The sequence below is a fragment of the Borostomias antarcticus genome, assembly GCF_949987555.1.
Source record: "Borostomias antarcticus genome assembly, chromosome: 12".
Lineage (NCBI taxonomy): Eukaryota > Metazoa > Chordata > Actinopteri > Stomiiformes > Stomiidae > Borostomias > Borostomias antarcticus.
In genome coordinates, this window is record NC_140245.1 from 18,992,060 (window position 1) to 19,019,498 (window position 27,439).

Consider the following 27,439-nt stretch of genomic DNA (forward strand, 5'->3'; position numbering starts at 1 on the left):
ACCAGCCCTAAGAATGTCATCTTTATCTCATAAGTCTATGGAAGGGAGACACCGTTTCTTACAGAAAACTCCGGTCGACAGCCATACTCAGGGGTCAATCATCATAATTAGAAACGGCTAACAGGATCAGATTAAACCAACATTTCTCTGAAAAACAGCCATATTCATCAGGGGCTAATCACCAGTGAAGTCGTAGTGAAATATAAGCAGAAAACTCATAAAATAAGCAAATAAAACACTGAGAATTGTAAGCAAATTAAATGTTCACAATGAAAAGGTGTTTCTAAGCGCTAAGCAGCAGCAGACAATACGTCCTTCCCCTTCAGCAGTCGGCAAGCAATGGAAGCAGTCAGCAAGCAAGGAAATAGCCTATGAAAAAGAATGGAGCAGGGGCGTTGGTGCTTTATTGATTGACACACATTAGGGTTGCACGATCATGACAAAAGATAATTGCGATTATTTGCTTCAAAGTTGTAATTGTGATTAATAATTGCGATTAATATTTCAAAGTAATAGCTTTAGCTCTGCACAGTTTGCATATGACCTGCTGGGCTTGAGTGACATCTTTTTCGTAACCAAAATTCTCCCAAATCAAAGACGCTGATCCCTTTCTTGCTACTAACTCACTGACCTCGTTTTCGCTCATTTTTTAACTACTCATGGCTGCAGGTACTCTTGTGACACTTGTCTTGACCTACTGCTATCTGTATTCTCAGTGAAATTGCTGCGCACAGCGCACTCAGCCGGAACGCATGTGATTGGTCAGACAGCATAAGCACCTGTGATTCGTCCGTGTAGTCCTAGCACACTCAATTAGCACACAAAATTATTAATCACATTAATTGCGGCCTTTTGCGATTAGTTAATTGCGGAGGTCATAATCGCGATTTCCATTAATTCACGATTAATTGTGCAGCCCTAACACACAATGATAACTTGCCGAAGCGATATTCATTGAAATGCCGTTAATAGCAAAGCGGTAATCGAAAGAATGTACAGTAGCATGCGTGTTGGTCCTTTATTGAATGATGCACATTCATTCATCTCCCTCCCTTGAATAGATTGTGAATGTTTGTGAACGTGGGTTACACATCACACAGGAAAGGATGCTTTTGAAGATGGCTGTAGGCCTGTATAAGGATTCAGCTGTAGCCATAATTCTGCCCCTAGTATATTATATATGAGCTGTTACTGTGCATGTTGTATTTCTACCCTAGTACATTATATGATGAGCTGTAACTGTTCATGGTATATTTCTGTTCCAGAACACCAAAAGCTATTCAACGTGTTTCAGCACTGGAATTCATGCTCATTATTTTGTCATGTTGTGGAAGCGTGAAGACTGAAGAATTGTCATTTTTAGTGAAACGCACTTAAAATGACCATAAAAACATCTAATTAAACAAGCATGTCGCCATCAACAAAGTTAAATGAAGTGTCTTAATGCCACATATTTGTGGTGATGTTTAGGGCTTTTTGAAGCGGTACCAAGGTTACAAATCTTGTACAAATTGAGCGCTGAGGGATATGAGTGCAAAGGGGTTATGCATGTTCATGGTTCTGTCTGCAAGCCAAACTCTCATGGTTCAGGGTTGACATGGTTCAGGGTGGATATGGTTCAGGGTGGTCATGGTTCAGGGTGATAATGGTTCAGTGTGGTCATGGTTCAGGGTGGACATGGTTCAGGGTGGCCATGGTTCAGGGTGGACATGCATATCCACTGTCAGCAGCACATCCTGAGGGGAACTGACACCGGCTAACATCTTTCTCCTCCTCCTCTCCTCCTCTCCAGTCGCTGTCGGACGCTCTGATCTCCCTGCAGATGGTGTACCCCAGGAGGAACCTGTCAGCTGACCAGTGGAGGAACGCCCAGCTTCTCAGCCTCATCAGTGCACCCAGCACCATGCTCAACCCCGCCCAATCAGACACGGTCAGTACCCAACCTCATCCAATCAGACACGCTCAGTACTCAGCCTAATCCAATCAGACTGTTAGGATGTGGCGTATGTCCCGTGTGTGTGTCTGAGCAGCATTGTCTTGTGTTGCAGATGCCGTGTGAATACCTGTCTCTGGACACCATGGAGAAATGGATCGTCTGTAAGTTAACTTCATTAAAGCAGCCATTTATAGTATTGAGAGAGCCTGGTTTATTAAAGCCGCTAGTATTTACCTAGCCTGGTTTATTAAAGCCAATAGTATTTATAGTATTCAGCTAGCCTGGTTTATTAAAGCAGCTAGCATTTATAGTATTTAGCTAGCCTGCAGGATAAGGACACTGAATTTCATGTTTAGCCCTATTCCTGGCTTCCCTGGCATGTATCTGACTAGTACAGGTTAAAATATTTCTGTTTTGTGCAGTACAGAGTTCTGTGTCAATAACGTCGGTGCGCGCACCCTGGCTCATACAAACATACAACAGCCATCAATAAGACCATATGTCCTTATCCTTCACACTACTGTATAAACCTCCGCGAAATTCATCCGAATCCGAATTTCGCAGAGGTTTACAGCGTGAAGGGATGGCTGTTGTATGCTCGGTGAAATTAGTACTGTTTACAAGTTACTGTTGTTTCGAAATGCAAAGGCGAAAGGATCTATGGTGTTTACAGGACGACTTCAGAGCTTGGCAAGCATAAACCATGTAATTCCTGAACTTGAAATCCACGTATATCGTACTTGTTAGAGTTTTTCGATTGTGCCCATAGCTAGCAACGAGCCAGGGTGCACGCGCCCTATTGACACAGAACTCTGTACTGCACAAAACTATTTTAACCTGTACTAGTCAGATACATGCCAGGGAAGCCAGGAATAGGGCTAAACATGAAATTCAGTGTCCTTATCCTTTAAAGCCACTAGTATTTATAGTATTTACCTAGCCTGGTTTATTAAAGCTGCTTGTATTTATAGTATTCAGCTTGCCTTGTTTATTTAAGCAATAAGACATGAGAGGGAGTGCTTTACTGTGGTATATTGGCACGGCTGTGGTGCGGCCGCAGGCACGACACGAAGTGGAGTGCCATAGGCACCACAGCTGTGCCAATAACCACAGTAAAGCACAACCTTGAGTGTCTTATTGCTTTTATACAACAACACTGCACTGTCATTAAATATCTTAAAAAAAAAAAAAATTTTAGCAAAATTGTGTTGCTTTCGGCCCTCCGCAATCCGAAATAGTTCCCAATTGTTTACTGTTGCTATAGGCAACTTACAGCTGGACTGGTCCACAACGTAAACAGAGCAAGCAAGCTAGCGGCTAATTTGAACTTTATAAAAGTGTGTCCCAAAGTGTCTACTCGCTTTCAACTAAGAAAAACAACCTTTCCAGTTTCAATAAGTTTATTACTCACAATATATATATTAAAGACAACGCTTTAGAAAGACATGCAAATGTCACAGGTCATCACGTCATGATACAATGTATCAAAGCGTAGTGATACGTTTACCGGTGATTTGCCCGTTGGTATACTGTGGTTATAGCACGGCTTGGAATGTGTCTTCAGCCAATCACAACACGCGGTCGGAACTAGCTGTTGAATAATAAAGCCGCTAGTATTTATAGTATTTAGCTAGCCTGGTTTATTGAAACCGCTAGTATTTATAGTATTTAGCTAGCCTGGCTTATTAAAGCCACTAGTATTTATAGTATTCAGCTAGCCTGGTTTATTAAAGCCGCTAGTATTTAGCTAGCCTGGTTTATTATGGGACACTTAAACGTGCTGCTGACATTTCCGCGTGTGAGTGAGTCGTGCTAACGTTTAGGGATGAGTTAGGAATTTTAGAATAGTCATGCCATCGATTTTCATGTCATGTTATGTTAAGATATATTTTAAATACCAAAACATAGCTGAATGCCTTTCGAATAATTTAATATTCGGTCTTAAGAGCAGTCAAATATTTTACAATGATTTTGGTAATTCGTGCACATTCCTGCTGTCGTGTCCCTGCGGTGCAGTCGGGTTCATCCTGTGCCACGCGGTGCTGAACAGCGACGCGGCCGCCCTCAGCCTGTGGAAGCTGGCGCTCCAGAGCAGCACCTGCCTCTGCCTCTTCCGGGACGAGGTGTTCCACATCCACAAGGCTGCGGAGGACCTGTTTGTCAACATCCGCGGGTGGGTGGACAGGACACACATGCATACACACACACACACACACACACACACACACACACACACACACACACACACACACACAAAAACACACACACACACACACACACATCAGTTGTCAGGTTGTTAATCAGGTCGTCTGTGTTTCAGCTACAACAAACGCATCAACGACATCAGAGAATGCAAGGAGCAAGCTCTCTCTCACGCGTAAGTACACCTTTCTCCTCTTCCCTCCTCAAACCCCATGTGTAACTAGGATGTTTTAATATGAACTGTGTGTGTGTTTGTGTTATACTGTGTGTGTGTGTTATACTGTGTGTGTGTGTGCACGCGTGCATGTTTGTATTCCAGGGGATCGATGCACAGAGAGAGGCGTAAGTTCCTGAGGTCAGCCCTGAAGGAGCTGGCTACTGTCCTGGCTGACCAGCCTGGTCTACTGGGCCCTAAGGTACACACACGCACACACACACACACACACACACACACACACCTGTCTGTCTAACAGCCTAACCAGTGTACTCTCCCTCCCTCCAGGCTCTGTTTGTGTTCATGGCTCTGTCATTCGCCCGCGATGAGATCATTTGGCTGCTCCGCCATGCAGACAACATCCAGAAGAAGAGCACAGACGACTTCATCGACAAGTAAGACTGGTAGACTAATGAGACTGCTAGACTAGTCAGACTGGTAGACTAATGAGACTGCTAGACTAGTCAGACTGGTAGACTAATCACACTGGTAGACTAGTTAGACTGGTAGATTAGTCAGACTAGTAGACTATTCAGACTGGTAGACTATTCAGACTAGTAGATTAGTTAGACTGGTTGACTAGTCAGGCTAGTAGACTAGTGAGAATGGTAGACTAGTGAGACTAGTCAGACTGGTAGACTAGTGAGACTAGTAGACTAGTGAGACTGGTAGACTTAGTGAGACTGGTAGACTAGTGAGACTGGTAGACTAGTTGACTAGTGAGACTGGTAGACTAGTTAGACTGGTAGACTAATAGACTAGTAGACTGGTAGACTAGTCAGACTGGTAGATTAGTCATCTGGTAGACTAGTGGATAGGTAGACTAGTGAGACTGGTAGACTAGTCAGTCTGGTAGACTAGTCAGACTGGTAGAGTAGTAGACTAGTGAGACTGGTAGAGTGGTAGACTAGTGAGACTGGTAGACTAGTCAGACTGGTAGACTAGTAAACTAGTGAGACTGGTAGACTAGTAGATTAGTGAGACTCATAGACTAGTCAGTAGGGATGTGCACGAATACGGTATTCGGATGAGCACAAATAGTAGCTTTTTCCCGAATAGTAAATTCGTACGAATATTGTAAAAAATATTCGGGAGGGGGGAGAACAGTCAAATACTGTATGAGCGAGCGATACGCGCACGTTCTGTCTGCTTTTTGATATGACACGACGAGGGAGAGAGAGACAGAGGCGCACGCGCTTTCAGTCGCGCACCTGCTATCTGTCTAGATGTCTAGACAACACGGAGAGGGAGAGAAAGTTTGGAGCGCGCTGATGAGCCAGATAGTAGGCAGGCAACGAACGTAAGCAACACCGAGGGAATTTGTCCCTAGTTAACTGTTTTATTGAGACAGTTATTGGATTTTGTTTTCTTGTCGTAGCCTACCTGCTGCAATAGCCTATGTGAACTGTAGCGTTTGTTTGAGCAGAGGAGGACCGGTAGCTAGCTAGCTTAGCTCAGTGTAGTATATCTAGCTAATGCTAGCTATTTCAGCTACGCATGCTCAGCCTCTCACTAGCCTATATAATATCCGGCTATTTCAAAATATGAAATAATTATTAAAGTATATTTTAACAACTGAAACACAACTGATCAAATGTTTGATCCATGCCGTTCAGTTATCAGCACAACAGAGTAGTCTAGTGTAGGCCTAAGATAGGCTATAATCAAAGTCCTTATCTCTGATATAACAATAATAAACTAGGCTATTTAAACAGATTAAAAAAATAATGAGAATAATTTCACTACAATACCCGACTTACCCATGGTTTAAGCACTGTTGAAACTTGAGTAGGCTATAGGCCAACAATTAGGCCTATAGTCATTTTCCTCGGCTTATTGGCCTATAGCCTAGGCTACATTTAATTTTATAATTAATTTAAATTATATTTCAATTATATTTATAGTAATACAGTTTATTGCTGGGTTTGTGAAAACCATTACTAGTAGGCTACACCACGCTGCCTGTGTCACATGGTTGCAGATAATATATTAGATATTATGACACGGGAGAAATAGAGCTACTATAGCTGTTCTAGCAAAGTTGCTATGAGGACTTATATTTTGCTTTAGAAAAAGGTTTTTCAGTTTCTAACTAAATGTAGAATGTCCCCCAGTTAAGGGTGTTGGTGGGGTTCTGACACTTCATAGTTTGTTAAAATAAAAACATACAGGATGATGATGATGAGGAATTATACTTCATAATTAATGATAATAATAATAATAATATATATAAACAGCAATTCTGATGCGTTGAAAGCACAGCAATTGCAATGCCAATTATTAATATTAGGCTAAAGAAATGACATTTCCCCTCAGTTTAAACCGTTTTGAACCGACTTCCGGTTTAAGCCCAGCCCATTCGAATACGAATACGAATAATTAGCTGTCAAATACAAATACAGGGCAAATACAGGCTAGGGCTGCGAGCAGCAGTGAACCGGCCCTCGCACCCCACGCGTGTCGGGGTATGACGCCGTTAAAGGGTGTGCTATTTCGGTGTGCAGTACTGAGAGAAACTTCCTGTCACCAGTAGGTGGCGCTCTAAGCGTGACTCAATACCGAAGCATAGATGTGTTCAGGACGGTACCTTGATGAAGCGTGAGAAATGTTGAGTAAATCGGATAACGTATGTAGGAGTTATGAGGACTTCCTGTTTCACCAGTAGGTGGTGCTGTAGGTATGACGCAATACTGACTTACAGATGTGTTCAAGATACGACCTTCATCAAGCATGAGCAATTTGGAGTAAATCGGATAACGTATGTAGTAGTTATGAGTACTTCCTGTTTCACCACTAGGTGGCGCTGTAAGTGTGACTCAATACCGACGCATAGATGTGTTCAGAAGGTGATCTTCATGAAGGGTCAGCAATTTGGTGCAAATCGGATGATGTATGCAGGAGTTATGAGGACTTCCTGTTTCACCAATAGGTGGCGCTATAAGTGTGACGCAATACTGACACATAGATGTGTTCAGGACAGAACCGTCATGAAGCGTGAGATGTATCAGACAAATTGGATAATGTATGGAGGAGTTATGAGGACTTCGTGTTTTATGGCGAAATGTCAAACTTTGGCGGGGCGCCACGGCAAGAGTGTTTGGTGAAAACTCAATTTTTTTGATCACAAAGGTCTTAAGATGAAGCTGACCGAATATGAAGTTGATCGGATGAAATCTGTAGGAGGAGGAGTTAAAGTACGAGGCATGGAAATGGTAAAAACAAGGGGAAAATGGCACATTAAGAGCAAAATGGCGGACTTCCTGTTGCATGTTGGGTATAGCTCCAAGAGACATTTTAGTGTGTCTCAATGAAATACATATGCCCTCCGAATTTTGTTTGCCTACATCAAACTGAAAGGTGGGGCTCGCCATTTAAAATTTTACAGAGGGCGCTCTTGAGCCGTTTTGCCACGCCCATTTCCGTCACCCATGAATTATCACATTTTTCACCGGGACTGACGTATCTGCAAAGTTTCATCCGTTTTCATCGATGTTTAAGCCGCCAAAGTCATTTGTTTTGGAAGAAGAAGGTAGGAGAATAATAATAATCCTTCGAGTTTCAATAGGGCCTCGCACCACCAGTGCTCGGGCCCTAAATAGTGGGCTCCCTAGTTAGACTGGTAGGCTAGTGAGACTGGTAGACTAATCAGACAGATAGACTGTGTTTCCCAGACAGTCTATTATCCAACGTCCTCCTCTCCTTGCAGACACATAGCAGAGTTGATCTTCTACATGGAGGAGTTGAGAGCTCATGTGAGGAAGTACGGTCCAGTCATGCAGCGCTACTACGTCCAGTACCTATCTGGCTTCGATGCCGTGGTGCTCAACGAACTGGTTCAGGTTAGTACACATCACACACATACACATACACACACACACACACACACACACACACACACACACACACACACACACACACACACACACACACACACACACACACACACACACACACACACACACACAGAGTCTGGTGTAGTGGTGTGTGTGTGTGTGTTTTGTATAGAACCTGTCGGTGTGTCCGGAGGATGAGTCCATCATCATGTCGTCCTTTGTCAACACCATGACCTCCCTCAGCGTCAAGCAAGGTCAGACACCCTGAACACGTTCAATAATACTGGGTTAATGTTGCAGTATTGTTGGGTTAAAGGTATAATATGTAGTATGTGGATTATTTCCCCCATCTAGTGTCTAAAGATAAGAACTGCAACAACACAACGTATTGGTCCCTTCACTCTGAGAGGAACATAACGTTACATTAATCAGTAATCGCAATCAAGTATTTCAGAGTGCTATGTAATAAGTTACGTTAGATGCTGTAGTGTGGAGATAAAGTTAGGTCTGGCTATGTAGATTCCAAGAAAGATAACGATAGCTAGTTAGTTAGCTTACCGGTCTAGTAGAAAAGTAGCCATGTCACCATGCGACTTTATCCCATGAAACTCCATAAACTCCGTCCAACGAGCAAAGGCTGGCCCGATATTTATCCGACTTTTGCTCTTTCTTCGGTCACTGAGCTTTTGAGATTTGTATCGCATGGTTCGCCGGGGCTCAGGCGGAGAAGCAGGACGACAAAACTCGACCATTTTACCAAACGTTTAGCTGAAAAGAGTGTGGACGGAAAAGCTGCCGTTTTATAGTCGCACTCACACTTGATGCTAACCGACATCTATATTGCTGCTAATTCATGGAAGTATAACGTTTGCTGGCTACTGTTAATCTCACAGTGGTGAAGCTAGAATAATACCTGGCAACCCAGCGCGCAGTACCAACTCTGTAATACTATTGGCTGGTATGATATCTACAGCGTGTCATTGTCGGGCTGTCAAAATTTCATAATGTCATAATTTCAGACAAAATATCATTTTTATGGAAAAGCAATACTTTTACTCTGCAGCCTTCGCAAAGCCCTATGGATGTTTTTTTTTTTTAAATGTTTATTTTAATCCACATATAACATATTATACCTTTAATGTTATAGTATGACTGCTAATGTTATTGTATGGCTGTGATAATGTATAGTATGGTTGTGTTAATGTTATAGTATGGTTGTGCTTATGTTATTGTATGGCTGTGTTAATGTTATAGTATGATTGTGTTAATGTTATAGTATGGTTGTGTAAATAATATAGTATGGTTTTGCTAATGTTATAGTATCATTGTGCTAATGTTATTTTGTGGGTGTGTTAATGTTGCAGTGGAGGATGGAGATGTGTTTGACTTCCGGGGCATGAGGCTGGATTGGTTCCGCCTGCAGGTAAGCAAACGCCACAAAACTAATAACACTAACAAGACTAAAAGAGCTCTAGATTTTATCAGTTATCCCATATCCAAATTATATAATGTGTTTGCGTGTGTACCCAGGCCTACACCAGTGTGTCGAAAGCGTCTCTGGGCATTGCGGACCACCGCGAGCTGGGCAAGATGATGAACACCATCATCTTCCACACAAAGATGGTGGACTCTCTGGTGGAGATGCTGGTGGAGACCTCTGACCTCTCCATCTTCTGGTATGACTCACCCTACTCAGTTACCCCAGCCCTCTCACCCCTCCCTCACTATCCCTCCTCCTCTTCCTCCTCCCCACCTGAATATACTTCTAGATGAGAGAGTAGTCTGGTTAACCTCTGCCCTTGTGTGTAGTTTCTAGATGTAGTAGTGTGGTTAACCTCTCCCTAGATGCCTGGTTAACCTCTCCCCCGGTGCGTAGATGTGTGGTTAACCTCTCCCCTGGTGTGTAGATATGTGGTTAACCTCTGCTCTGGTGTGTAGGTTTCTAGATGTGTGGTTAACCTCTCCCTGGTGCGTAGATGTGTGGTTAACCTCTCCCCTGGTGCGTAGATGTGTGGTTATCCTCTCCCCTGGTGTGTAGCTTCTAAACGTAGCTTCTAAATTTAGTAGTGTGGTAAAGTCATAGTCATAGTCATCTTCATGTGTTACACGCATATTATTTACAACTGGTCAGGTTGCCCAAAGCGTGGGTTCCATCAGGTGAAAACATGAAGACAACAACTGAGCAGAGGAAGGAAACAGACCTCCACTAAGGGTAGTGAGCAACAAGAATAGTCAGATAATAAGGAAAAATACAAAATTAGATATGGAGCACATCTCAGTAAATCAGTTTGCGGCAGAAATATGTCTTGAGCTCTCTCTTGAATGTAGTCAAATGAGGGGCAGTTCTAATGTCCAGTGGCAGTGCATTCCACAGCCGTGGTGCTGTTACTGTAAAGGCTCGATCACCTCTTGAGACCAGGTTAGACCGGGGGACGTATAGCATTCTCTGGTCACCTGATCTAAGGGTTCTTGATGTTTGTGTTGATGTATACTCCAGGAGTTCTGAGATGTAATCGGGGGCAAGTCCATTTAGTGCTTTGAAGGTGAACATGAGGGTTTTGAACTGTGCTCTCTTTCGCACTGGGTGCCAGTAGAGGGAGGCCAGGACAGGAGAGATGTGATCCCTCATCCTGGTGCCTGTCAACAGTCTGACTGCAGAGTTCATGATCAGCTGGAGACGGTTGGTGAGTTCATCTGAGAGTCCAATGTATAGGGAGTTGCAATAGTCCAGTCTGGAGAAGATGAGTGTGATGATAACCTGATGTAGGTCCCGGATGGAGAGGAATGGTTTAATGCTTGCGATGAGGCGGAGTTGGTAGAAGCACGACCCCACCACTGCGTTCACCTCGGCGTCAAACCTGAGGTTAGAGTCGAAGATAACACCCAGGTTTCTGACCTTAGGCCGGACCAGGGTGGCTAGGGCGCCCAGGCGGCCTGTTGTCTGGTAAACGGCAGTGGTGGGGCCGAACAGACTGAGCTCCCCCTTGCTCTCATTCAGTTGGAGAAAGTTCTGAGCCATCCAGTCTTTGATGTCAGTCAGACAGTCAGTGAGTCTGGTCGGTCCGTCTAGATCAGCTGTGTCGAGTGGGATGTAGAGTTGGGTATCATCTGCGTAGCAGTGATAGGCGAGGTTATGGCGTTGGATGATATGGCCGAGGGGGAGCATGTATAGTGAGAAAAGGATGGGGCCTAATATTGATCCCTGAGGGACCCCGAAGGACAAGTCAGCGGTACTGGAGAGAGCCTCGCAGATGTTCACAGCGAAAGTCCTGTTGCTGATGTAACTCCTGAACAAGGTCAAGGCTGTACTAGAGATACTGGCCCCCTGTTTGAGGCGGTCAATGAGGATGCCATGATCGATTGTATCAAAGGCAGCGCTCGGGTCCAGGAGCATTAACGCAACACACCTCCTGGCGTCTGTGTGGAGGAGGAGGTCGTTGGTGACCCGAAGGAGGGCGGACTCTGTCCTGTGCCCTGCCCTGAAGCCAGACTGGAACTTATCCAGGATGTTGTTCTGGAACAGGTAGGGCAACAGCTAGCTCAGGACGGCTTTCTCCAGTAGTTTGGAGAGGAATGGGAGGTTTGAAATAGGCCTGAAATTACTGAGGATGGAGGGGTCTAGGTGAGGTTTCTTTAGAATGGGCTGCCCCACTGCATGCTTAAGGCTAGGTGGAACGATACCAGAGGTCAGGGAGCCATTGATAATGCATAAGATGGCAGGGGCTGTGATGTCAAATACCTCCTTAAATAATGGGGTGGGAATAGCATCCTGGTGGGCAGTGGTGGAGTTCAGAGCAGATGAGATTTTAGAGAGGACTGACAGTGAAATAGGCTGGAAGCTGGACAGGGAGGAGGAGCATCTCAGATCCACACTCAGGTCGCGTGTGGATGTTGGAATATTCCCCCTGATGTTGATAACCTTGTCCAGAATAGGGCGTTCCATCAAGTGGACCGAGTTGTATATTCATTCTCCCCGCGGGTAGCTCTAAACCTGTGTCTCATATGTTCTGAGAAATGTAGCCTTTATTTGATTTTAAAGTAAGTTGGATACCATATAACTGAAGTCAACAATATTTTAACTTCCATGCGTATTTCACAGTAATATACCTGCTGCTATGCAACAATTTGATAGGAATATGCAAGGAAACAAATCTGCGTTGAGGGCATAAAAAACACATGCATCTCCACCGGACCCTGGCTTGAGGCTGTTTTGTCAAACTGGACCTCTTAGAACTTTACTTGATTACCCCTGCCCTATAATAACTAAAGTTTGCTCATAACGTGAGGTGACACTAGTCGGAGTCAAAGCTTCTTAGTCTACCTGGCTAGCAAAGAGTAGCGTAGTTGTATTTTTCACGTTCTGTACACTTTGTATGTAGGCAACACAGATAAAGTTACTCACATTAGGTCTTATGCTATAACCTACTCAGATTTTCTGCACTTCAAGTTGTGAGACAGGAACAGAATGCTTGCAATGTTTTGCTGCCAATGCCAGTCTCGGATAGCAAGCAGTCTTTTCTTCCACCCATGCAAGTGCGCCTGACTCGAGCTTTGACTTTCTGACCTTCAAATAGTGTTCCATTTCTTCTTTTTTGACATGGGTGCGCTGCGCTCTGAGGCGAGGCTATGGGATTGATTACATGAGCTTTTAATTTATATTTACACAATTTCTATTAACTGCTATATCTTACAAGTAATTCGCAGACAAATGTACTGTAGTTTGACCTACTTTTGCAAAGTTCTGTTGCAAAAAAAAAGAGCAAAAAACAAAGCTTGAATACAAACCTACCGAATGAATAGTGGAATACTCAAATTACTCGGGCTAGCCCTACTGGTGTGTAGCTTCTACAGGTAGATTTGTGGTTTACCTCTCCCGTGTTGTGTAGATGTGTGGTTAACCTCTGCCCTGGTGTGTAGTTTTCTAGATGTGTGGTTTATCTCTCCCCTGGTGTGTAGATGTGTGGTTAACCTCTGCCCTGGTGTGTAGTTTTCTAGATGTGTGGTTTATCTCTACCCTGGTGTGTAGATGTGTGGTTAACCTCTGCCCTGGTGTGTAGTTTGCTAGATGTGTGGTTAACCTCTGCCCTGGTGTGTAGATGTGTGGTTAACCTCTCCCCTGGTGTGTAGATGTGTGGTTAACCTCTGCCCTGGTGTGTAGTTTTCTAGATGTGTGGTTAACCTCTGCTCTGGTGTGTAGATGTGTGGTTAAACCTCTCCCCTGGTGTGTAGATATGTGGTTAACCTCTGCCATGGTGTGTAGATGTGTGGTTAACCTCTGCCCTGGTGTGTAGTTTCTACAGCCGGGCGTTTGAGAAGATGTTCCAGCAGTGTCTGGAGCTGCCCTCACAGTCCCGCCACTCCATCTGCTTCCCGCTGCTCTGCACACACTTCATGAGCTGCACCCACGAGCTCTGCCCAGAGGAGGTAAGGCCTGCAGCCTGCACACACACACACACACACACACACACACACACACACACACACACACACACACACAGGCACACACACAGGCACACACAGACCCCAGACATACACAGACATGCACACACACACACGCACACATCTACACACACACACACACGCACAGGCACACACACAGACTCTAGACATACACACAGACACACACACGCAGAGGCACACACATAGACTCTAGACATACACACACACACACGCAAGAACACACCCACCACATCTCCCCCTTCATCCTCATCCTCATCCTCCCCCTATCCTTCTGTGTGTGTGTGTGCGTGTGCGTGTGTATGTTTGTGTGTGGGTGTGTGTGTGAGAGAGAGAGAGAGAGAGAGAACTCCACCCCCCCTCATGCTCTGGTCCTGAGTAGTTAACTACCTGTGTGTGTGTGTTCCTGTGTGTGTGTGTGTGTGTGTGTGCATGTGTGTGTGTGTGCGCGCGTGCGTGCGCACGCGTTCTTGTGTCTGTGTATGTATGTGCGCTTGCCCTCAGCGGCATCACATCGGAGACCGCAGCCTGTCGCTATGCAACATGTTCCTGGACGAGATGGCGAAACAAGCTCGCAACCTCATCACCGACATCTGCACCGAGCAGTGCACTCTGAGTGACCAGGTCAGACACACACACACACACACACACACACACACACACACTACATCTGCACCGATCAGTGCACTCTGAGCAACCAGGTCAGACACACACACACACATAGGGCTGAAAATTAACACCCGCCACCCGCCAATGGCGGGTAACATTTCCATTTGGCGACTAAATTTCGGAGGCTATCCGCCACGCTGGCGGGTAAATGTTTGTACCAATAGAGTCATGTAATAAATTATGCATGCAATGTCGCCACATTCATGCAATAGACCGTCGTTCTGTTGGTTGTGTGTTGCACTTAAATAGCTCCCCCGCTGCACCAAATAAAGTTTTCAGTCACATGACTGTTGCGGAGCCTCACGCAGGCTACTCGCACACAGAAAATTGTTCCCATTTACCTCAGAGGACGCGCGTTACTACAGTCGACACCTACAGTGTGTACCATCCTGTCTCTGGGCTTCCATAGCATACCAAGCCACTGTTTCTCAGAAGGGTGTCTTTGATCGCTTGACATGTACTGTAGCTTATAAGCTCTGAAGACGGTACTGGTTCCTCCTTGACTGACTTCACTGGTCATCCAGCTCAGGTTTAACTTTACATGATGACAGGTAGTGAATATGTTACAGTATATGTATTTTGTTCATAAACACATAAAGACCATGAGGTTCAATCAATCAATCAATCAATCAAAGCTTTATTTGTATAGCGCATTTCATACCCAGAGGCAACACAATGCGCTTTACAGAGAACAAGGGAGGTCATATGGCACACCTCTACATATTCCAGAGGGAAGCAAAAAAAACAGTAATCACCCGGGGGCCAGATAAGTGAGCTGTAAAAATTATTCCCTGACCCCTCTCAACAAGGCGATAGAGCAAGCTCCAGGAGTATGTTTGTCTACCGGCTAAGAACATTTATAAAGCAATACATGACATTAAATTACATTTCAGAGTAAGAGAGGCTAAAAAAGCATCATAGGAGAGACATGGCAAATACTGTTGTGTGTTTGCTATGGCCCAGGCCTAAAGATGGAAGTTGGTTAAGGTTAAGGCTTGGATCATTTATATCTCATATTTGTGTAAGGTTAGGTAGTTATGGATAATTCTACACCGTGGAAGTGAATGGAAATTAATAATTGAATTTCTATGAATCGAATTAAACTAATCAGGCATCGAATTAAACTAATTTATTTGGAATTTTACTTTGGCCTCTTCCTTAAGCATGTATTCAACATAATACTATTATCTGAATGAAAAGTACTGAAACAGATGTATAATGTGACAAAAAAGGAAATTTATTATTTTGGCCAGTAAAAAATATACTTGGCCGGTGGATTATTTCATCTACCAGTCCCCTTGGCAGGTGAGCCAAAAAGTTAATTTTCAGCCCTGCACACACACTACAGTACATCTGCACCGAGCAGTGCACTCTGAGCAACCAGGTCAGAAACACACACACATCTGCACCGAGCAATGCACTCTGAGCGACCAGGTCAGACACACACACATCACATCACATTACTGTACATTACATTACAGCCATTTAGCTTCCGCTTTTCTCCAAAGCGACTTACAATAATTGCATTTAATGTAGGAAGTCAGTATACTACTACTTACCAGAACTCATAAGTGTATCTCTTTTTAAACAAGTGACTAAGAGCATAATCTGTGCTAAAGCCAAAGTGCATGAGTAGCAAAATAAAAATATAATGGGTGCTTAAGAGGGAGGATCCTGGACACACACAACACACACACACACACACACACACACACACACACACACACACACAATATACACTGTCATACAATCTGATAGTGCTCCTGCAGTCACTAACTTAGAGCTTCTCCTGTGTGTGTGTGCGTGCGTGTGTAGCTGCTGCCCAAGCACTGTGCCAAGACCATCAGCCAGGCAGTGAATAAGAAGTCTAAGAAGCAGACGGGGAAGAAGGGCGAGCCGGAGAGAGAGAAGCCTGGAGTGGAGAGCATGAGGAAGAACAGACTGCTGGTCACCAAGTAAGATGGAGAGAGAGGGAGAGAGAGAGAGAGAGAGAGAGAGAGAGATGGAGAGAGGGTGTGGGTGTTGTGTTTATGTCTCTATGCTGGGTATAAAAGCCATGTACCAGTTGTTGATAGTTTGTGTCCGTACGTGCGTGTGCGTTCCAGCTTGGACAAGCTGCACACCGCCCTGTCAGAGCTGTGCTTCTCCATCAACTATGTTCCCAACATGGTGGTCTGGGAGCACACCTTCACTCCCCGCGAGTACCTCACCTCTCACCTGGAGATCCGCTTCACCAAGTACGTACACACACACACACCTGGCGAGACACACACACAAGGCCTTAGGCTAACCCTGCCCCCCCCCCCCCCTTTTCCCTGGCAGGTCTATAGTGGGGATGACCATGTACAACCAGGCCACCCAGGAGATCGCCAAACCGTCGGAGCTGCTGACCAGCGTGCGCGCCTACATGACCGTGCTTCAGTCCATCGAGAACTACGTCCAGATCGACATCACCCGGGTGTTCAACAATGTGCTACTGCAGCAGACGCAGCACCTGGACAGCCACGGGGAACCCACCATCACCAGCCTCTACACCAACTGGTGAGCGCCGGACACACACGCACACACACACACCCTATAAACTGGGAAGGAGCATGTATGTTGTGTGAGTTTGTGTGTGTGTGTGATTGTGTCATCTGCATAAAGACATAATCTGTCTGGGTGCATTTTCTTTCCCAGGTCGTTTATAATCACAATGAAGTTAGACTTATGGTTTTCTTTACATAAACACATTGGGATCTGTATTCAAAATGCGGTTTCTGAAACAAACCTTTATCTGTCTGTCTGTGGCTGCCCTCACACTAAGACGAGTCTTATTTAGTCTTGATAGATCTGCCCTCTCTGAGACCTTATTTAGTCTGGAGAGCAGTAGCTCATGGTAAACTGAGTCAGCTTTGTCCTTGACGTGTTTGTGTGTGCATGTGCGTGTGTAGGTACCTGGAGACCCTGCTGCGTCAGGTCAGTAACGGCCACATTGCCTACTTCCCCGCCATGAAGGCCTTTGTCAACCTGCCCACTGAGAACGAGCTCACCTTCAACGCTGAGGAATACTCTGACATCTCTGGTGAGGACACGCGCACACACATACGATACGATAATACTTTATTGTCAGCAAGCTGAAATTTGTTTTGCATCCATGGCACCTCCGTTCAAGAGGTGTATATACCTATACTCTATAACACACACACACCACACACACACACACTACCACGCATATTAATCCTAGATGTTTGTGTGTGTGTGTTTGTGTGTGTTGCAGAGATGCGTTCCCTGTCGGAGCTGCTGGGGCCTTATGGGATGAAGTTCCTGAGTGAGAGTCTGATGTGGCACATCTCCTCCCAGGTGGCCGAGCTGAAGGTGAGGACACACACACACACACACACTCTCTCAAAAACACACAGATTATATTACATTATTATATTACATCTAGGGCAGCTGTGGCTCAGGAGGTTGAGTGGGTCGTCCAATGATCGTAGGGTCAGCGTTTCGAATCCCGGCTCCTCCTGTCCATATGTCGGAAGTGTCCCCAAATTGCTCCCAATGACCTTGCATGGCAGCTACCGCCATTGTGTGTGTGTGTGTGTGTGTGTGTGTGTGTGTGTGTGTGTGTGTGTGTGTGTGTGTGTGTGTGTGTGTGTGTGTGTGTGTGTGTGTGTGTGTGTGTGTGTGTGTGTGTGTGTGTGTGTGTGTGTGTGTGTGTGTGAGAGAGAGAATGAGTGAATGACAGGCCATTGTAAAGCGCTTTGGATAAAAGCACTATGTAAGTGCAGTCATTTCAATTCAGGAATTTATTTCAAACCACACCAAACGACATCACGCATGCACCACATCACCACAGAAGAAAACAAATAACATAAACAACTAGAGGGGCTTGCACTCAGAGAGTGCAGACCTCCGCCCCTGCCTCCCCCCCCCTCTACCTTTCCTCCCACCTTCCACCACCACCTCTCGTGCTGTGCTCTCCTACTGGCTTTTTGAATTGGTTACTGTAGCACCACCTGTAGTTTCCTCTTTCTGCTTGACATCTTTCCTCTCCAATTTCCAAAACTTTGCTAGTTTTCTGAAGACTTCCCATTCACATTCTTTAACAGCCAAGCAGAGCAGTAGTGGAGGGAAGAGTGGGCTGGTTCAGAGTCTGCAGACAGTAGTTTGTGATGTACATGTACAAGATGTACATTTGAGATGGGAGTTATACAGCCAATGACATGTTAAATCTATAGTCTATAGGGGAGATATAGTTGTCTATGAAGTCAATCATTTTAATGTGCAGACACTTCATTTTCATCCACCTGAAAGTGTCTGCAGTTTACTTTGAATGCTTGAAGTTTACATTATCGTTTAAATGCAAGTTGAAACACTAGTCTATATAACAGGTGTCACTGTGTTGCTTGGCAGTATTGCCTTTACGCTCACCCATGCTGGGTTCGATCATGGCTGTAGCCTACAGAAATCTTCACACTTCACACTAACAAATAGTACACATAAAGCATTAAACATGCTAATTTAGCGGACTCTATTGAGGTAGCCTACAGAATGCATCGCTTCCACACTATCCACACGAATGAGAAATATAACGTTATGGTGCATTCCATTTGTCTCGGGAGGTGCGAGTGGGAACTGGCAATGATCACTCCCGAGGTGAGTGTTCCAGTTGCAACAGCTGATCTCGTTATCAACAGCTAACTAGTAGCTCTAGCCTTTGTTAGCAAACAAGTTGATAACAATGCACTAAGTGGTATTGTGCGCACAAAACACCATAATCAGCAATAGCTTTAGCAGCTTGTTTGTCGCTCTCTACACTGCAGCCAGTAGTCTCATCAGGCGCAAGGCGAAATTTAAATATTGCTGATTTAAATAATAACACTGCTGCAGCATCATCTTCCATCCGCCGGACGGAAAAAATTATGGTAGGCGGGCTCTAGCGTTCTACCTTCCCGGATCAAGCTGAAAAAGTAAATAGACACCAGACTGTTGATGCGAGCATAACTCATCATGGCTGGATCATGGATGTATTATAAGAAGTGGATAAGGCATGCAAAGACGGCGGCCCATTCAATCCAATGAAAGTTGCTCAGTGGCGCATGACGCAAGCCCCCTTGGCCAGGAACAGCCAGTTTTTGGCGTAGTGGCCAAGCTCGGTATTGCAAGTGGCGCCAAGGACCTGAAACCTATGAGGAAACTGAAACCTAAATCCCCCACTACACTGAAGTTACAGTAATATGGGTACTGTAGAGCCACCTATGAATGAATCATGGTCAAAATTTAATGGTGAGTTCCTTGGCCCATGCTGCACCCCTCCGCCGAGTTTCATGCATATTGGGCTGGTAGTTTTTGTTTAATTCTGTCCTGCAGACAGACACACACACACACACACACAGACAGACAGGGGCGAAAACATTATCTTCCGCCCTGTGGCACTTTACCCCTGGGGCGGAGGTAATGAAATACAACAACAAACTCAGACGGTTTCAAAAGGGGATGGAAGAAGCCAACCTTCTCAATTTCCAACCCCCATTATTACCATTACAGTTATTTACAGTAGCAGACACTGTTATCCACAGATAAACACAAGCGCCCGTGTATAAACATACAGTACAGAAACATGTTAAAATATTGTCCATGTCAATCATCCCCTGTAGAAACTGGTGGTGGACAACGTGGAGGTCCTGACTCATATGAGGACCAGCTTTGACAAACCTGAACAGATGGCTGCACTCTTCAAGAAGCTCTCCTGTACGTCTCCCTCTCCCTCTCCCTCTCTCTCTCTCTCTCTCTCTCTCTCTCTCTCTCTCTCTCTCTCTCTCTCTCTCTCTCTCTCTCTCTCTGTCTCTCTCTCTCTCTCTCTCGGACATACACACACACCCTCTCGCTTACCTCTCTCACTTTGACTCTACCTCTCTTTCTCTACCTCTTTCTCTCTACATCTCTCTCTACATTTCTCTCTATCTATGTCCATCTCCCCGTCTAACTTTTTTGTTGTTGTTGTTGTTGTTGTGTAGCTGTTGACAGCGTTCTGAAGAGGATGACCATCATCGGTGTCATCCTGTCCTTCCGATCCCTTGCACAGGAAGCACTCCGCGACGTAAGCTCCTATCACAACACTCCCTCAACGCTACCAACCACTCACAAAGCTCCCTCACACTTCTCCACCAATCACAATACTGCCTCACACCTTGTCATTGTGCAGTATTTCCAGCCCTCTCTAACCAGTTCTGTGCCGCCCAGGTGCTCTCCTGTCACATCCCCTTCCTGGTCAGCTCTGTCGAGGACTTCAAGGACCACATCCCCCGAGAGACCGACATGAAGGTACACACGCATGCTCGCGCACACAGAGACACACGCACACACACACACACACACACACACACACACACACACACACACACACATCTGTAAATCAAATCAAGGTTTATCATATAGCACATTTCATGCACAGAGGCAACACAATGTGCTTCACGGGAAAGGGGGGGAGGGATTATATACACATACTAATCCTGACACTCATTTTCCAGAGGGAAACAAAAATCCAGTCTGTCCATTTGAGCCAATATGGGAGAACTGTAAAAAATCTTCCCTGGTGTCTCTCAACAAGACGATCAAGCAAGCTCCTGGAGATTGTTGCCTATTATGTTAGCTACAGTATATCATAGTAACACATTCTAAAACACGTACACCCAGCATGCATAACACATAAAACATTATAAAACACATTAAACATTTAACGGCAAGCTCCTGGAAAATGTTGAACTACAGTGACGGGCCTACAGTACCAGTCAAAAGTTTGGACACACCTTGTCATTGAATTGAATGAGAAGGTTTGTCCAAACATTTAACTTGTACTTTAAATACTTACCTGCATGAATGGGCTTGTACAGTACCTAGATGTTACATCGACTGGTGGCTATATTGTAGGCGCACACCCACACATACAGATATCATGAATAGCACATATGAGACATATATATTAACTATAGACTATTATAGCAAGGAGTACACACCTCACACTGCTAATACACTACACTTCTGGTAAAACAGACATCTGTGCATACACATACACACAAGCACGGTTCACCAGAGGACATCATTTCCTGTGTGTGTGTGTTTTTGTGTTTGTGTGTTTGTGTGTGTGTGTGTGTGTGTGTGTGTGTGTGTGTGTGTGTGTGTGTGTGTGTGTGTTTTCACTGTTCAGGTGGCCATGAACGTGTACGAGCTGTCGTCTGCGGCAGGGCTGCCCTGCGAGATTGACCCGGCCCTGGTGGTGGCGCTGTCCTCTCAGAAGTCTGGTGAGACACACATGCACGCTCTGTTACCCAGACATACCCATAACACTGGGCCAGTCATTAAGAGAGAGTGTGTGTGTGTGTGCGTGCAGAAAACATCAGTCCGGAGGAAGAGTATAAAATCGCCTGTTTGCTGATGGTGTTTGTGGCTGTCTCCATGCCAACGCTGGCCAGCAACGTCATGTCCCAGTACAGCCCCGCCATCGAAGGTAGCCTTGGCAACAGCCTGCAACGCCATCTCATGATTCTTAAGTCTGTCATCTATCAGAATAGAATCTTCCAGAGCTGTGTGCCCAGGTTCAGTGTGTTCTAAGGCTCTGTGTGTTCTAAGGTTCAGTGTGTTCTAAGGTTCTGTGTGTTCTAAGGTTCTGTGTGTGCTGTGCGTGTCCCAGGTCACTGTAATAACATCCATTGCCTGGCCAAGGCCATCAACCAGATCGCTGCTGCTCTCTTCACCATCCACAAGGGCAGCATCGAAGACCGCCTCAAAGAGTTCCTGGCTGTACGTTACCCAGACAAACACGCATACACTCACGCTCACACACTCACGCTCACACACACAACTCTCTCTCTCTCTCACACACACACACGTCCTTGTACATGGCACCCATTATTGTAAATAAGAATATTTTCTTAACTAAGTTGCCAGGTAAAATAAAGGTTCAATAAAGTAACCCATATCATTTAGATATGCACACAAATAAACTAGATTTCTGAATTAATTTGTATATACGTACATCAAACACACATATACACACATACATCAATAACACATACATCAATACACACAATATAGACACACACACATATACATCACATTCATACACACATTCATCAATACACACAAAACATAAGAGAATATTATGCTGTTGACCTAACCAGCAGTGTTAACACTGTGTGTGTGTGTGTGTGTGTGTGTGTGTGTGTGTGTGTGTGTGTGTGTGTGTGTGTGTGTGTGTGTGTGTGTGTGTGTGTGTGTGTGTGTGTGTGTGTGTGTGTGTGTGTGTGTGTGCGCGTTCGTGTGTTTGTGGTGTGTTTGTTTGTGAAGCTGGCCTCCTCCAGCTTATTGAAGATTGGCCAGGAGACTGATAAGATGACGACCCGCAACCGAGAGTCTGTGTACCTGCTGCTGGACATGGTCAGTACCTCCCCCTGACCTTGACCCTAACCCTCAGCCCGACCCGCAGCCTGACCGTAATTCTGACCTCGACCCTATTCTGAGTACCCAGAAGCTCTTGCTACGGAAAGAACTTCTATGAACAAGCTATGATATTCGTGGTCACCAATGAGAATCTAATAGGATTTTGAAACGGATGCTGATTGGCCCGCACAGATAGTGGGCTGTGCAGAGAGGCTGATTTGGCCTCTAATTGGTCACTGACCTTAGATTTCCACTTTTCAAGTATTGCTAACGAGTCATACACTCTAGCGAGCTGTCGGTCGGATATCTGGCAAGGTGTGATTTACTTGGACTTTCTTCCACGTTAACTCTCACATATACACACAAATGCTGCATTCGGTCTGAATCAGATATTTGTATTACATTAACGGCAAAGTGTACAGTAGGACCCCACTCATCCGAACTTCAGAGATCCGAACCTCCCGGTCTACCGGACAGGCTTAAAAAACGTATTTTTTTTTAGCCTGCTATCTGGTTACTGGTGGGATTTTCATTACGGTAGGCTACTGTAGGCCTGCATTTAAATCTGTCACAATAAACATGTACTGTATCCTACTGTGAATAAAAACAGCCTGTATGTAGACCTACATGTTGCCTGTAGGCTGTAGCCTACTGTCACGTTTCATTTCTTTGTTACTCTAATGTCAAGCGCAAAACACAAACGAGTCTGCTGCGAGAGCTGCATTCCTTGGCAGCCAGAAAGCGTGTCAGCAACCTGAAGCAGAGGAGCATAGAGTCATTTTTCGTTCCCAGTTAATGGACTTCAGGAACACATACGTGTTGTGAGCATGTAGATTAGCCTACTAGGCCTACTGTATTTGTTAAATAATAGCCTACAGCCTAGGCCACGTTAGCCTACATCGGTTGTTTTAGAGACTTTCTTTTAGGCTACAATAGCCTAAGACACGACAACTTGTCTGTCATTTCATTTATTTAGTTCTTGATTATCATTTGCTCTAATTGTTCTAATGTTGTGTTGTTTTTAGGCTATACCATTTTGTTCTGTGAATAGGCTACAGTAGCCTATCGATGCAGCGTAGGCCTCATTTGAGAATAAAGTACTGTATTTGATCAAAGCACGCACTCAAGTGGAAATTAGTTTATTTTATTATAGGCTATTGTAGGCCTATTATAGGCTAGGCTATATGAGTTTAGTTGGCTATTTGATTGCAATTTTGATGCATTTTCACAAGTATTAAGGGTATTTATCGGTCTATTATGAGTCTATATGAAACAAGCATACCACTTATTGAATTTGGTGCATTTTAACATAAGTTTCAGTCATCCGGACATTTCAGAGATACGAACGACCTTCGGTCCCGTTGGCTTCGGATAAGTGGGGTCCTACTGTATTACCTAAATTAGTTTTTCATTTAGTCCTAACTATACGCTCCCAATGAAATAATGTTCAAATGCAGCTGGATTTGAAAAGTAGGCTAATGCACTGGCTCCACCCTTGACTCCAGACTACCTTGATCTTGACTATGACCTCCACACACAGGCTTAGCAAATGTATCAGGTGTTTAGGGGATGGTGCTTTCTGTTCCCATTATAGTGTTCAAATGTAGTTTAAATCTCGGTAAAAAGCTCAGATATTTGAATCCCATGATCGATGTATGTGACGTGTATCGACGTGACCTGTCATGTGACCTGTGTTCCAGATCGTGCAGGAGTCTCCATTCCTCACCATGGACCTGCTGGAGTCCTGCTTCCCCTATGTTCTCCTCAGAAACGCCTACCACGCTGTCTATAAGCAGAGCATCAGCGCCTCTGCCTAGAACCCAGAACCCAGGTGTCTGCGCCTTGGCCTTGGCCGCGTCCCAATAGTCCGCGGTGACCTCCTGCCCCCTTATTCCTCCTCTCAGAGCAGACCAGAGTATTCCTGCTCCTCCTGCAAGGACGCCACTCTAGAGCGTTGGGACGCAGCCCTGTGTGGAGCCCTGCGGCCCACTGCCCTCTGCTGATGACCCACAACACTACAGCCTCCATCATGATGACACCATCTTAACGCACAGTGGTTTCTAAAGGTCTTAAGTCATCTGTACTACACATTTGGTTGATAAAAAATATTTAAAAAAACTAGTGACACTAAACACTAAAACCATTTATGACAAAGCTTCAGTGTTTCAACATAAAGCATATTGTAGAGATTAAAAAAATAAAATGTTATGAAGATGGGATATGTGGGGGGGGGGGGGGGGGTTTAAATCTCTTTATCCTGCAGTCATCATGTTGCTTGTTGGGCTGCAGCTTCAATGACAAACCGTGATTTCTTTTCTTTAGGTGGTTGTTTAGATTTTGTGGGGTATCTAGTGTGCATTCTTCTTCAGTGTGAACATTTGTGTTTTTTACAGTTTTGTTTTGATCTGAATGATTTGCCAAACCTCTGGAGAGGAGCATCAGCATGGCTGCTGGAGAGAGGGAGGCCTGCTGGCTGTCCAGCCCGCTACTGCAACAGCTGCTGGTGTTTGTATAAAACATAGTATAATTTTATAACTAATTCATAACCTCCTTCCCTCCCTCCCTCCTTCCTCTCATCCTCTGATGTGGCATAAACATTCAGACATACTTATTGGATGTTTATAAATTCTTGTTCCTTAACCACTTTTTATATGTTTTCAATTTTTGAGAATTCCACTGTAACTTCCATAACATGAATAAAGTACCGTTGTACTATCACTGCTGTGGTCTGTGTGGTCTGTGGTGCGGACCGATACATTACAGTAGCTTGAGGGGTGTTGATGTATGAGGGGTGTTGTGCTCGCATGCAGTGATATACTTTGAGCCACTGAGGGCGCCATTCACATGAGGTGATGTTTTTCTCTTTCCTTTGTATAAGCAATAAAAGCTGGTCTCTTGGGACGAAGTTAAAAGGCTACTAGAACGAGTGGCGTCTCGATCGGACTTGGTCTGTGTCGGGCGGTAGAAGTGTTTGGTTCTGGTGAGATTGCATAAACTGTACTCTGACTGTATCAACATGTCTACTAGTTCGGGTGGTGGTAGTGGTGGGTACAGGACACAAATGGAGTGGAGTGAGGAGAGGCCGAGGAGGAGTTTGAAGAGAAGAGACCGGGGGCGGAGTTCGGGGGGTAGTGAGTCCGGGGGCGTCTGTGTGAAGCAGTCGAGACTCGGTGGAGGTACTACATACATTATCCGATTTGCACAAAATTGCTGACGATTCATAAAGGTCGCATTCTGAACACATCTATGCGTCGGTATTGAGTCACACTTACAGCGCCACCTACTGGTGAAACAGGACGTCCTCATAACTCCTACATACGTTATCCGATTTACTCCAAATTGCTCAGGGTTGATGAAGGTCGCGTCCTGAACACATCTGTAGGTCAGAATTGAGTCATACTTATAGCGCCGCCTACAGGTCAAGCAGAAAGTCATTATAACTCCTACATACATTGTTCGATTTACTCAACATTTCTCACGCTTCGTCAAGGTACTGTCAGGCCAAAATCTGTCCGGGGGCCAAAATGTGTCCGGGTGACGTAATTGCTGTGGAAACGCATGACGCGATCGCATTCCTCGCATTCCCCAGTTGCTAATGGAGCTCCTGCGGTCGCTGTTGACTATAAATAAATATGTCCTTGTAAAAAATATTTTTCTCAGAGATATCTTAGTTAAAAAATGATTGAACAAACAAGCTTATTTTATCTTTATAAGTGTAGTAATATATATTATTATTAATTAACTAATTATAATTTAAATTCAGTTATATTCAAACTAGCTAGCTAAATAAAACGTTAGCTAGTGCTAGTCCGAGGATTTATTTTCATATTTTATTACAAATACATTAGAAACGTCCAATATTTGAGATCAATAACAAGATAGCTAAATCTAGCAACAAACAAGGGTCACAAAATATTATTTGTGAACTGAGAAGGCTAAAAACTGGACCCCAGTAAACTAGACATACACCAGTTACAGTACAGTTCACCTTAATCCCGAAAACCTATATCATTTGGTTTAGAATGTACATGAATGGCTCATTATCTGAAATGAACTCCTTGTACCCACACATTTAGATTATATTCAACTTTATTGTCATTGCACATGTCACAAGTGCAAAGCAACGAAATGCAGATCGAGTCTAACCAGAAGCGTTTAAGCAGTGATTAAACATATGGCACAGTATGTACAGAGTGCAAGGTATAAAATATATGTGTATATATGTGTCTACATGAATGTCTATTGCTACAGGTATGCACAGGCTATGAACAATGGTAAATGGACTGCACTTATATAGCGCTTTTCCACCTTAGCGGCACTCAAAGCGCTTTACAATGGCCTCTCATTCACCCATTCACACACACATTCACACACCAATGGCGGTAGCTGCCATGCAAGGTGCTAACCTCCAATGTGTCACACAGTTTAAACTGAATCAATCGCCACCGTAGCCTAATCACGAAATAATGTCGGCATTGCTTTGGATGTGTCTGTGAATTGACCCATTTGTGTCATAATATAATGTTATGTTGTAGGCCTATTCATTTATAGGCTATCCCGAGAAACATCACGGGCAGCCTATGAATAAAAGCCACATTACTTTGATAACACAACACGACACAAGCCTATAGCGCCTATACCGCACCAAACAAATGTTGCATTCGGCGTTGAAGTATATTTATTCAGTTAATTTAGTTAATTATTCGT

General features: G+C 44.5%; 1 protein-coding gene across 2 annotated transcripts in view; it reads left to right on the forward strand.

Moving 5' to 3' along the window:
- nckap1 (NCK-associated protein 1) overlaps positions 1-25,442 on the forward strand; it is an 84,788-nt gene extending 59,346 nt beyond the window's left edge. For both annotated transcript variants that reach the window (XM_084446697.1, XM_084446698.1), the window contains exons 7-31: positions 1,793-1,930; positions 2,049-2,097; positions 3,953-4,109; positions 4,257-4,313; positions 4,458-4,554; positions 4,641-4,747; positions 8,059-8,191; positions 8,358-8,439; positions 9,550-9,608; positions 9,716-9,861; positions 13,477-13,609; positions 14,147-14,266; positions 16,127-16,266; positions 16,417-16,548; positions 16,634-16,852; positions 17,245-17,375; positions 17,571-17,668; positions 19,951-20,044; positions 20,311-20,393; positions 20,537-20,617; positions 21,501-21,594; positions 21,684-21,800; positions 21,984-22,093; positions 22,640-22,729; positions 24,433-25,442. In XM_084446697.1, the coding sequence (XP_084302823.1) occupies positions 1,793-1,930; positions 2,049-2,097; positions 3,953-4,109; positions 4,257-4,313; positions 4,458-4,554; positions 4,641-4,747; positions 8,059-8,191; positions 8,358-8,439; positions 9,550-9,608; positions 9,716-9,861; positions 13,477-13,609; positions 14,147-14,266; positions 16,127-16,266; positions 16,417-16,548; positions 16,634-16,852; positions 17,245-17,375; positions 17,571-17,668; positions 19,951-20,044; positions 20,311-20,393; positions 20,537-20,617; positions 21,501-21,594; positions 21,684-21,800; positions 21,984-22,093; positions 22,640-22,729; positions 24,433-24,549 (2,784 nt within the window). In that variant the 3' untranslated portion in view covers positions 24,550-25,442. The remainder of the gene's footprint in view (positions 1-1,792; positions 1,931-2,048; positions 2,098-3,952; positions 4,110-4,256; positions 4,314-4,457; positions 4,555-4,640; positions 4,748-8,058; positions 8,192-8,357; positions 8,440-9,549; positions 9,609-9,715; positions 9,862-13,476; positions 13,610-14,146; positions 14,267-16,126; positions 16,267-16,416; positions 16,549-16,633; positions 16,853-17,244; positions 17,376-17,570; positions 17,669-19,950; positions 20,045-20,310; positions 20,394-20,536; positions 20,618-21,500; positions 21,595-21,683; positions 21,801-21,983; positions 22,094-22,639; positions 22,730-24,432) is intronic.
- The last annotated feature ends 1,997 nt before the right edge of the window (positions 25,443-27,439 follow it).